Source organism: Symsagittifera roscoffensis, chromosome 6, assembly GCF_963678635.1.
Source record: "Symsagittifera roscoffensis chromosome 6, txSymRosc1.1, whole genome shotgun sequence".
In the NCBI taxonomy this organism is placed as follows: Eukaryota; Metazoa; Xenacoelomorpha; order Acoela; family Convolutidae; genus Symsagittifera; species Symsagittifera roscoffensis.
Window position 1 is genome coordinate 19,215,498 of NC_087067.1, and position 12,686 is coordinate 19,228,183.

The window sequence follows — 12,686 nt, forward strand, 5'->3', positions numbered from 1 at the left end:
TATTTGTCTTTGTTTGGTTATTATTTTTCTTTTTAATGTTTGTCGTTTTGTTCTGATATATCCAACTGTTTGTGTATGAGGTGTGATTACAAGATCGTATTTTTTGTTATCTATTTCACAATTGTGTAAAACGATTGTTTGTTTATTTCCTAGGTTTTTAAATGACATAAGGTTTAGGATGACGGATGCAAAAGGTTGTTAAATGATTTCTATTTTCTTAGACTGTTAGTTCTTACGATTTTTTGGTTAGCCTAACCTGGGTCTATTTGTTCAGGGTTGGAGAGAAAAGTATATCGATTCCGAAGAATGATTTTTTACTTTCTCGTGGCTAGTATAAGCTAAGGTGTTAACTTACTTAATCTTACTTAAGGGTAGTGATTGTGTTCAGGGTTGGAGAATAGTAAATCGATCCACAAGGTTCAGGTATAATTAGAACGCGAGTAGTTCGTTAGATACTATTTTAAACTTACTAAGTCTAAGATTTATCCTGGGTCTGGTAAGAGGGGGGATCAAGTGAAGGATGAATAACCGAAGTTCTTCACTGTTTATCCTAATTTGAATGATTAGTTTTATTCAAAAATTTCTGTTAGTCCTGGGTTTTTAGAAAGGGTTGGATAGTGAATCGACGTTTGAGGTCGTTAGACACTAGCTAAGTGGGTGGGGGAGAACAAAATTGTTCTTTTTGATCCAAGGATAGGCCTTGATGATCAAGTTTTAAATTTAATTAAATAGAAAATGATTTAAGATCCAAGGATGAGCCTTGATGATCTGATTTTAAATTTAAGTGAAATTAAGTTTAAAATGATTTAAATTTGTGTAGAGAAAAGATTTGGTGTTTTTATAATATTAGTGAGCTTATGAATGCTGTTATGTTTAGATGATGAAGCTGGAACAACAGGATGATTTATGATTACTAACCATTTATTGTCATGCTAATAATTTTTATTTTGATTTTTCAATAAATATTTTTCAAACATGTTTTGTATATTACTGCAGAATTTAGGAAAACGATCTGAGATCTTTTTATCAATCGTTATTGTATATTAATAATTTTGTTTAGCGCCTGAAATGATTTTGAAGATTGACTTCAATATTTTATGTTTGCAAATGAAAATCTAAATTCATTGCTAGTAGTATTCTAAATACAAAAGTTTGTGTTGGCTTTTGCCGAACTATCATATAACTATATGGTAAGTTTCTACTTTGTCGTATGTCGTCTCTGGTTCGAGGTCTTCTTGCAATTCCGGGTAGTTCTCTTATCGTTCGGATTATTGGCTTTGATCTATTGAGTCGTAGAAACATTTCGATTAAATTATCGTCGTGTAACATTTTAAAAATGTTTTGTCTAAATTCTAATCTATTTTTGGTTAATTCTAAGCTATTAAGGTCTTGTTCGAGACTTATGGTCGCACCAGATGAGTTAGGACCGAAGTGTATAACTCATAGAGTAATTTCGGATAGGGTACACCGTCTGCTCGTCACGCTATCTTATTTTCGGCCGGATAGATTCGTGCAACTTCTTAGTCTAATACCGATCCTAATCTTACTCTTATACTATCTGGTCTCAGGTTGTTTAACCAGTCTCTGCTAGGCTCAATAGATCTAGGGTATACTGGTTTATTGCGGCTGCTGAAGTCTTCTTGGAGAGTCAACTAATTTCTAATTTAAATTCAAATCTCTCTGGTGCTGAAATTACAAGTAATTTCAGCACTAACAAATAAGTGGGTTGTTAGTTAGATGGATCATGATTGGTTAATATTAAATACTTTACAGTGGTAAAATATCTAATTTATCCAATCATAAAATGTAGTTTAGATCAGGTTCCAGTGTGTTGTCTACTGGAATTATCAACAATAAATTTATTAAATATTTTTTAATTTTAGTTATATATCTTGTCGTTTTCTCAATTAATCTAAAATTTTGGGGTCATCCATTCTGTTTCTTGGCAGATATTTTGGCAATAGAAAACTTTGACCAGCAATTTGCATATAATTGTCCTGTAATTGCTTTTTTTGATCTACCGTTTATAGACCAATTTTTGTTTTTCTATAAGTCTCAGTTTCTTTTCTTTTTTATAGGACCTAAATTTTTATTAGGCTAAATGTTCTTTTTCAAGAGCAGTTCACGAAATCTCTTATAATTTTTTCTCACTAGAAAAATTCAAATATCCTAGTTTATTGACTAAGTAATATACTGACGATTGAAATATTTGTCTGTTGTAATCTACTGAAAATCATGCCACTATTACCACGTTTGTTCTGGGACAAATATAAATATAGGGACTGTATAAAAAATCGTAAGCTATTGTTTTTGATTTGGGTGTTTTTCGGCAAAAAATAAACACTATATCAACCAAAAACTGTTGAATCGTCCGCAAGGGCGGATTTAGGGGGGGGGGGGGGGGCGGGGGGTCAGACGCCCCTTCCCTTAGGGATTCGACCTGTCTACGACATTTGAACTTTAATCTTTGCCGAACCTAATTTTACCACATTTTTGACATGATTATGCCGCCAAATTAGTAAACTGAAAGACTCAAAACTCAAAAATCAAAAGAAATCATTTAAAAGCAACAACTAAACTACGATTTGAAATTGGAATCTGAATCACCCAAAAGTATTGCCATTGTCATTGGCGCCCAACAAACAGAAACTGTTGGAACTCAAACTGCCCATGGAACTCACCTCCATCCTCAGTCAAACCTCTCATTGCAGCAGCCGAACGCCGACTTGTCACAAAGTTCAAACCTTCAGCCGAACCACCCAGAAGCTCAACTTCAAGGAACGACAAAAGAATTGAACAATGGAACTCAACTCCAAATCGACAACCAGCAATTGACAGCAACAGTGGGACGAAGACCGAACTCAGAAGCTCAACTTCATGAAACGTCACCACACTCCAACCCTGGAACTCAAATCCAAGTTTTCAATCAGCAGATGAACGCACCAGCAACCCAACAAAGAAATGTTTCAGAGCCAATATTTCTTCCTACAGCAACTTCAAAAGCAGCTCAGAGTCAAATGATTGGACAGCAAACCACACACCCAATTCTTGCTCCCCAGACAGCTAGCCCCCCACATGGACTATACCAGCCTTCAAGCCTACAACAGAACCAGCCTCCAAGTCAGCAACAGAGGACACATAATCCGAATAGCGCCTTTAGACCCATCTTGACGATTGGAAATCAGAATTCAACCAATCATCCCCCCACCAACGTGTTCAGTGGACACCAAACGACAGCTAAGGGTATCACAAACATCAATGGAGTACCGATACCAGCACAACCAGCACTACTGCCAACAAACCAAGGAGATCAACGAACAGCAACAATTTGGACCTCCAGCCAGCCGACCCTGACTCACCAATGTACACAACCTGCAATGCGATCGTACCAGGAAGGATTTCTGGGAACCACGACAGCATACAACCCTACGAACATGCTGACATCATCAACCACAGCCTTCACTCATGCAGGCTGCAGGGGACCAACAGGAACAACTCACCAAAATATCAACCGACCTCCACCTCATCAACATGCAGTCCATCAACATGCAGTCCATCAACATGCAGCACATCAACATGCAGCACATCAGAACCAGCCGACTTATTTCCCGATTCCTACCAACCTTGGAACAGCACCGACAGACCACAACCATCATCAGACGATCTCGAAGACATTCAGGAAATCAGTGCCCATTGTCAAACCATTCATATTCGACGGAGAACCTGAACAATGGTTAGATTGGATAGGACTGTTCAACGCAACCATCAACAGCACCGACATGACAAACTCGGAAAAGATGACACATCTGCAGAAACTTGTATCCGGAGATGCCAAATCTCTCATCCGAGGATATGGATGCAATGGAGCAATGTATGACGCAGCCCTTCAGCGACTGGAAAACGACTTTGGTAACCCGACGAAGATAGTTACATCCTTCCTTCGACGACTCGACGCCATCAGCGGCCCCAATCTACGACATACCAGAAGCTACAAGGACCTCGCCAACTTCCTACAGACAATGGTCGATACATTCACGACACTTGGATTCCAGCACGATCTACACTCTACGACAAATGTCCAAACAGTTTTGTCAAAACTGCCTACCCCTTGCCGACTAGAATGGAATATATACAATCTGCAATGCAACATCAGACAACCATCACTCATCGACCTCACCAATTGGTTCAACATCTACGCCGAAGCATGCAGCGATTTGCCGAGCAACAGCAACAACAACAACACCAGAAACAGCAGCAGCAGCAACAACTACAACAGCAGCAACACTCAAGGAGCATCATCCAACGGTCACACCCACCAACATGGACCATCGGATCACCGCGCCAATCAGAACAACCGGAACCAGCAACGCAGCCAGCAGCAACATAAATCTGGACAAAAGGATCAACGACGAGATTTTTGCCCGGAGAAACGCAATTGCCAGTACCTTGGAAAATGCCAACACTTCATCGCAATGAACCCAAAGGACAGATTACAGCATGCCAGGGACCTACAACTATGTTTCAACTGCCTCAGCCCCCACAAGTTCGCCGACTGTCAATCAACGCAAACCTGCCGGACGGACGGATGCAGTAAGAAACACCACACACTTCTGCACAACAGCAGCACCTACAACTCGACGACACAAAGGGAGACAGCCAACCGGAACTCCAGACAACATGACGACACCACCAACTGCAGCACCAGCATAAGCAGAAGGAAATCGACTCGCCACATTCCGACCCTGCCAATAACGATCTCTCATGGCAAACATACAGTTCATGCCTATGCAATGCTTGATTGTGGAAGCAAACTGACATTGCTTAAATCATCAATCGCCCTCCAACTCAAACCAGATCTGCAGTTAGACGACACCATCCAGCTAAACCAAGCACTGACATCATCAGACACAGCTTCTACAAAGATGACGATTGCGATTGGACCCTACAACCAGCAAAAGCAGCCATTTCAACTAAATGACATTGACGTCATAATGGATTGGAACCTTTCCCAATTCAACCCTGAACTCGTCAACTCCATCTGCCAAAGAAACGAGCCTCTTCAACATATTCGGATAGCCACACTGCCCTCGAAAAAAATCGGAATCATCATTGGATGCGATTTCGCCGAACTCGTGACACCTTCAGAAGTAATCCATTCAAAACAAAATGTGCCTATTGGATGGAAAACGCCACTTGGATGGTCTCTCTGTGGACGAGACAATGCAGCGACACCCAACGACATCAACACAATCAACTTCACGACAGACGATAAACTCTTTCGCCACGTAGCTGAATGGATGAAATTGGACGCCGAAGGGATTTCAACTGACCAACGCAGCCTCTCAACAGACGACAAGGAAGCTCTCCGCATCTTGGAATCTTCAACAACTCGCTTGCCCAATGGACACTACGAAATTGGAATGCTTTGGAAACGTGGACAACAACTGCCAAACAATAGATGGCTTGCCAAGAAGCAGCTCGACAGCCTTCTCCGACGATTGAAGAGAAACACCGAGATGGCACAGAAATATCAGGAGACCATCGACACCGACTTGCAGAAAGGTTTCATAGTCAAAGTTGATGATTCCCATGAAGACTCAACAGGAAAATGGTACCTTCCTCATCATCCAGTGACAAACATCAATAAACCTGGCAAGGTACGCCGAGTCCTTAATGCATCGAGCATCTACAAAGGAGTATCACTCAACAGCAACCTACTAACTGGACCAGACCTCCTCACAAACCTTACTGGAATCGTTATGCGATTTCGCGAAGACCAAATCGCTATTTCTGCCGACATTGAATCAATGTTCATGCAGGTCTTCGTGAGCCCAGAGGACCAGCCGTATTTGCGATTTCTGTGGAAGGACAACACGGGCCAACCCACAACCTTCCAATACACCCGCCACATCTTCGGAGCTACCGACTCACCATGTGTTGCCTGCTACGCCACTCGACAATGTGCGAAGGACAATGCCGACAAATATCCAGCCTTGGAGCAAATCACAAAACGCAACATATACATGGACGACCTATACAAAGCCTTTTCAACGCCGACGGAAGCGACACAGTTAATGAACGACCTTCAAAAGATGTTCAGCCTTGGAGGTTTCAACCTCACAAAATGGACCTCAAACTCTCAACAATTCCTCACAACAGTTAACGAGAACCACTTGGAAAACAACGACAGCCTCACCAAGAAGGAACGACCCCTCGAAAGAGTTCTTGGAGTGAAATGGAAACCAGACACGGACGTCTTTCTTGTGGAAGCAAAGAAGTTTCACGCCATTGACAAGAAGGACTTAACGCAGCGCAAACTATTGAAGTTTGCTTCTTCAATCTTTGACCCGCTTGGAATTACGATGCCACTGACAATTCGACTACGACAATCACTTCAACTTGCCTGGAGTAATGGACCTCAATGGGACAAACCTCTAAACATGGATCATTTAACAGACCTCAACGATTGGATAGACAAGCGAAGCCAATTCAACGACATCTGCCTGCCCCGGACTTACTTCAAACCAGAAACGAAGATACTGGAAACCCAACTCCATGTATTCAGCGACGCCTCCGAACTTGCCTTAGCATCAGTTGCTTACCTCAGAATCAGATACGACGACGACACAACGGAACTCAAGTTCGTCATTGGAAAAGCCCGAGTAGCACCCATCAGCAGAATGACAATTCCAAATCTCGAGCTTCAAGCCGCCACTAACGGAGCTAAACTGTCTCGTTTCATCAAAGAACAACATGACATACGAATCGACAGTACGACACTATGGACAGATAGTACAACAGTTCTTCATTGGATAAACTCGCCGAATCAACGACACCGGATCTTCATTGCCAACCGCCTGAATTTCATCATGGACTCAACATCTCCACTGGACTGGAGATACGTGCCCAGCAAAGACAACCCTGCAGACGACGGAACACGTGGTTACAAAGCATGTGACATGACTACCGATTCACGATGGATCAAAGGACCAGACTTCTTGTTAAGACCATCATCCGATTGGCCTAATCACCCGCCAACACAACCTACAGCCGATATTCATCTGACAGACAACGACCCACAACCGCCAACATCAGTAATCGACTTCAACCGATTTAGCACTTGGACAAGAGCACTCAGAGTTACTTCATATGTTCTTCTCTTCGCAGAAAACATCAAAAGGAAGACACGCCAGAGCCTCTCACTTCAACACCTCACCTTAGGATTCGCATGGATCATTAAACACTCACAGAATCAATCATTTCCCAAGGAAATAGCATGCCTGACAAAGAAATCTGACATTCCACCCCGCAGCCCTCTACAACCTCTTTGCCCCTTCATCGACGATCACGGATACTTACGTGCCAAAAGACGACTACAGAAAGCCCCGCTTCTACTTTGCAGCCGACATCCAGTCATTCTGAACGCAGAAAACTACCCAATACAACTCTTCATGAAGCAAACACACGAAATAAATTCCCATTGTGGAATGGAACACACCCGAAGCATTCTTCAGCAGGACTTTTGGATCATAAGATCACGCAAGCATCTGAAGAAAACTATTCGACAATGCATACCTTGCCGACGCCTTCGACAGGAACCAGTGAAGCCTCTGATGGCAGATCTACCCCTACAACGACTCCCTTTATCGGAAAACAGTTACCCCTTCTACTCAACAGGAATTGACTTCTTTGGACCCTTTGCCACGCGGAATAACGACGAGTACAGTAAGCGATACGTTCTCTTCTTCACCTGCCTCGTCACGCGAGCAGTTCATTCAGAAATATGCCAGCAAATTGACACAAACTCAACTCTACAAGCCATACGCCGTTTCATCGCTAGACGCGGTAAACCCAGGATCATCTTCTCTGACAACGGAAAAGCCTTCGTTGCAGCTGACAAGGAATTACAGGAAAGCCTTTCTGAGATTCAACACAGCAACGACTTCAACAATCAATGCCAATTACTTGGAATAACCTGGAAGTTCAACCCACCTGCAGCTCCTCACTTTGGTGGATCATGGGAACGCCTCATAAAAACATTTAAGATTGCCTTCTACAAAGTCATTGGAACACGGGCACTGGACGACGAAACTCTGTCAACCTTCACGTGCGAGGTTGAAGCTATGATGAATTCTCGCCCGCTAACCCACGTCTCATCAGACCCAACCGACGACGAGCCCCTTACACCCAATCGCCTTCTACTAGGACGACCAACAAACAATTTGCCTCCCGGATTGTTTCTCCCTCGCCACACAACGGACAAGAAAACTTGGAAACAAGCTCAAGCCTTGAGTCAACAGTTCTGGAACAGATACCTCAAAGACTACTTGCCAACCTTGACGACCCGAACGAAATGGACAAAGCAAGTGGAAAATCTTCAGCAAGGAGACCTTGTATGGATACTGGAAGACCTAACGCCTCGAGGTCTTTGGCCCCTGGGACGGGTACTTCGTACTTTCCCAGGTGCAGACGGAATCGTTCGCTCCTGCGAAATTAAAACTAGCAGGGGGATTCTACACCGACCAGCAGTCAAACTCTCGCGAGTATTGGACCACAGTAACAACTAGATGACCAACATGATCAACGACAGCTAACAACTAGATGACCATTACAATCAACGACGACGTACCATCAGCTTCAACGAACAATTTTCCAATTTGCAACCTGCAAATGGGCCCGGCTATGTCTACGACATTTGAACTTTAATCTTTGCCGAACCTAATTTTACCACATTTTTGACATGATTATGCCGCCAAATTAGTAAACTGAAAGACTCAAAACTCAAAAATCAAAAGAAATCATTTAAAAGCAACAACTAAACTACGATTTGAAATTGGAATCTGAATCACCCAAAAGTATTGCCATTGTCACGACCCCCTGCCGACCCAAAGGGTCCCCCCTTTGAACTATTTTCAGATATCCAATTTTAGCAGACAGACCCTAAAATTTTTCTAAAGGCGCCTTTGGCGCCAATATATACTTACTTTAAGGGGGGAGCACGCGCCAAAACAAACGCAATTTTTTTGTAAAATTTTCCAGAAAGTGCCTAAAAACGCCTTTTTATTTATTTTTTTTAAAATCCGCCCCCCGTCGAGAAAATCCTAGATCTGCCCCTGATCGTCCGTATTTCAAATAAGTTTCAGTGTGGCCTGATCATTTTTTAACAAAAAATATATAAGACGGCAGGAAAAAATACCAAAGTTCGTTGAAATGGAGGAACATTTTTAACTGCATCAGAAGCAGGTTTTGCAGAGGGAGGCGGAAATTTCGAAACTTCCTCTAAGTGATTCAATCATTGAACCACCTTTTAGGAAGCAGGTCATTACGAACTTACGACGGTAAAATCTTCCATGCTGAGTGTTTCAAATGTGGCCGATGTGTGAAGCCCATAGCAGGGCCATACAAGAAAAACAAAAATGGAGACTACACCCACAGTCAGCAATGCACGCCCAGTACCAAAGCATCTACAGCAGTGTCGTATTTGACTGCTGTCTAGAACAACAGATGATTTGAACAAGTTTTCGCGCTTTTATTTTTTGCTCTTAGTCTGAGCCAGATTAATATAAAAGAGAAAAAAGAGTTTAAAGAAAACTTATGATGATAACTTTTATACTTATTTAAGCTAGCAGACAAAAAATCATAAGAAAGCTACAAAGTAAAAAAAATAAGCAAAACTTCGAAAAACAAATTACAGAAGTTTCGAATTTTATCTGGATTGCTGTCCAATTTAAAGAAAATAGTCCAAAAAGCATTCAGAAACACTAATTGAGCGGCAACTAACCCAAAATGGATGTCATGAAAAGATGCAAAAAAGGTCATTGAGCCAATATATGTAAGATTGAATAGCAATCGATGCCAAATAGAGCTTTTAAGCAACAAGAAAAATAAAAAATAATCAGACTTAATAAAATTACAAATTGACTTAAATCAAAAACAATTGCAGTTAACTTGAAATTTGCTCACAGTACAAGAAGTACCCGTGATGTGGTAACTGAGCCGACATAATTTAAGCAGACAGTTATTAGGCCGAATTTTTTTTTATATTGAATGTTTTCCATGAAAAAAAATCAAGACCTGGCCAAACTCAAATCCAGACAGAAAATTTGGCATTTCAAGCGTATTTCTTACCTTCAGACCAAGTTTGTCCGAAGACCCACAAAAAAATTAATTAGTTTGAAATAAGCCAAGCAAGCAATTAATGAATTTAAATGATTTAATTTACCTGGATGAAAGATTAAGGGCAATTACTTGTTCCAAATATGGAGAAAATTGTGGTTTCAGAGGTGTTTTTTTTTGTGGAAACTCAGATAGCAAAATGATCATTGGAATGGGTCGAATGATATTTCATATAAAAAACTGTAAGTTGTGACAAATTAATAAGCCTTAAGAGCTTTTTCTACTTGTGAAAAAAGCAACTTTGAACTTACTTACTTCATTTTAGTTTTACTCTAAAAAAATTAGCTTTTGAAGTTCAAAAATTTGATATTTTTTGTAAATATTTGAAGAACAAAAATTCTGTTTGAAATACGAGTTTTTTAATACCTAAGGGACAGTGTTTTCTTTAAAGCGTAACAAATGCTGAGCAATACTGCTCGTATCAGGGTGAAGCCCTGAATGTTCCGACTGCCTTTAAAGGTTTATGGAGCAGTAATAACATCAAAAAAATAAAGCAATAAAACAAAAGGAAAATATATTTTTTTGTAAAATTTGAAATTTTTTATGAAAATCATCCCCCCACACGCCATATAAAGTACAAAAATATAGATTTCGCTCCTTGTAACAAATCAATATGGCAAATAAGCTTCTTTCAACCAATTTGGAACGATTTTAAGACGGATTAACTCTCCGCTTACGCGTTAATAGCGCGAAATATATCGCGCGTTAATTGTCCCAAATTGGCCAAAATGGCAATCTTTAAACCCCCATAACTTTACGAAAAATGATCACAGGTGAAACATCTTTTCAAATTTGAGCTCATGACAACAATACCTTTCGAATGATATAAAAAAATTACGTCAAAAATGGCTAGTTAAAAAGTCGAAATTTGTCTGAAGAAAAAAAAACCCACCCCGAGCACAAATATTCCGTTCGGAACAATAACAAAAAATGGTTTGAGTTGACTATGAAAAGGATGCGTCGGAACAATAACAAAAAATGGTTTGAGTTGACTATGAAAAGGATGCGTCAACAAAATTCTAGCAGTTCTTAATTAGTCTATTAACGTTGAAGTTTTGCTAATCGCTCTCGTAGATACCATTGTACAATTTATCACAATAATGATGAATACAGTTTGCCACAGTAATGATAAAATAAACTTGTGCGCAATAGCAGGTCGAGGTATCTGAATTTATTTGACGTGATGGTCATCAAAAAGGAAGCAAAACGTGATTTTTGATGATAATGCGATGGGTTCGTTTGCGCACTCTTTTTTTCCCTGGTGCCGAAACAACTGAACTCTAACAGAAAATTTTTCCAGCAACGGTTTAGGGTGAACGTTCATTCAGCCATTCGAATACTCGACCCTAATGATAAAGGCTGTCATCAGAGATTCAGTAACAGTACACTCTAAAAACAAAAAAATGCGATCATCCTTGTGAAGTTGTTTCAGAATACGCCTGAGCCTGGATATATATACAAACTGAAAATGTGAAACATTTTTTTCAACTGACACTTTCTGGCCTTGTTCCTTAGTCATTGTCATGTTTTCATCTAGTTTTTGCAATCTGATGAAACCCATCGTACGCTTTGAAAACTGAGAAGCGTTGGTTGTCGTGAAAAAGTGTGTCAAAAGCAGCTGACAAATACACAGTAAAAATCAAACGTCAATTGTTTGAGCGAACAAAAAAAGATGGAAACGTGGAGCAGAACAGTTTTTGTTGAAGGAAAATTGCATCAGTCATATCGCCTGTTAGCAAACAGGTTCATATTTTTCAGGTACTGTATGATTTTCGATAGTTTCTCAGAAACCTTCGAGAGGAATGGAACATTAAATTTGTGATAGGCCGTCAATTTTTTATCTCTTCAATGGCAAAAGACCGGACACAAAGCTGTTTTTAATTTAAAAAAATCAAGAGAAATGGAATCATCAGGTGCATCATTTTCTTGAAGTCTATAGCTGAATGGAAAACTGCAAAAGATTGGTTCAGTAAACTTTCTTGTTAAGTTCTCTGGAGTTTCACAAGCGAACAAAAACAGACTGGGCTCGCCGAGTCTGAACGTGCACAAGAGTGAAAGAGTTTTTCACTCGTTCGAGTTTTCTACTGAAGAACTAAATGAACTGATGGAGAGGTTGAAACAACTTCAGCTTTGACTATAGTTTTTCCAAAAGCATTCTATCAATTTAAAATTTACACTAGAAAAAAAATTTACATTGAAAAAAAAACAAGTAAAAGTGTTCACAGACCGTTTAATTGTCTCAGTAAAAAAAATCGGTGTTTTATAGCTGCTCTTCAGGTTCAAGTTCAAAAAGATTTTATGTAGTGTAATAGCATTAAAAACATTGTACTTCCTGATACGCAACAAGCTAACGTTCGCTGAGGGCATGAGAAGGCCATTAGCTCATCGGCAGAAACTTCCTTATTGCAGCAAGCCATATCAATTATAAGTCCAAGGTTGTGTGTCTGCCACGTTTTGAAAAAATTATTTCCAAATTTACGACTTGCGAAAAAACTTCTTTTTGGTACTTC

At 40.3% G+C, this 12,686-nt stretch overlaps 1 protein-coding gene across 1 annotated transcript in view; it reads left to right on the forward strand.

Annotated features, from left to right (window-relative positions):
* LOC134848634 (uncharacterized) overlaps positions 1 to 8,567 on the forward strand; it is a 29,837-nt gene extending 21,270 nt beyond the window's left edge. The window contains exon 3 of the mRNA XM_063866153.1: positions 2,647 to 8,567. Coding sequence (XP_063722223.1) covers positions 2,647 to 8,567 — 5,921 coding nt within the window. The remainder of the gene's footprint in view (positions 1 to 2,646) is intronic.
* Positions 8,568 to 12,686: the final 4,119 nt, after the last annotated feature.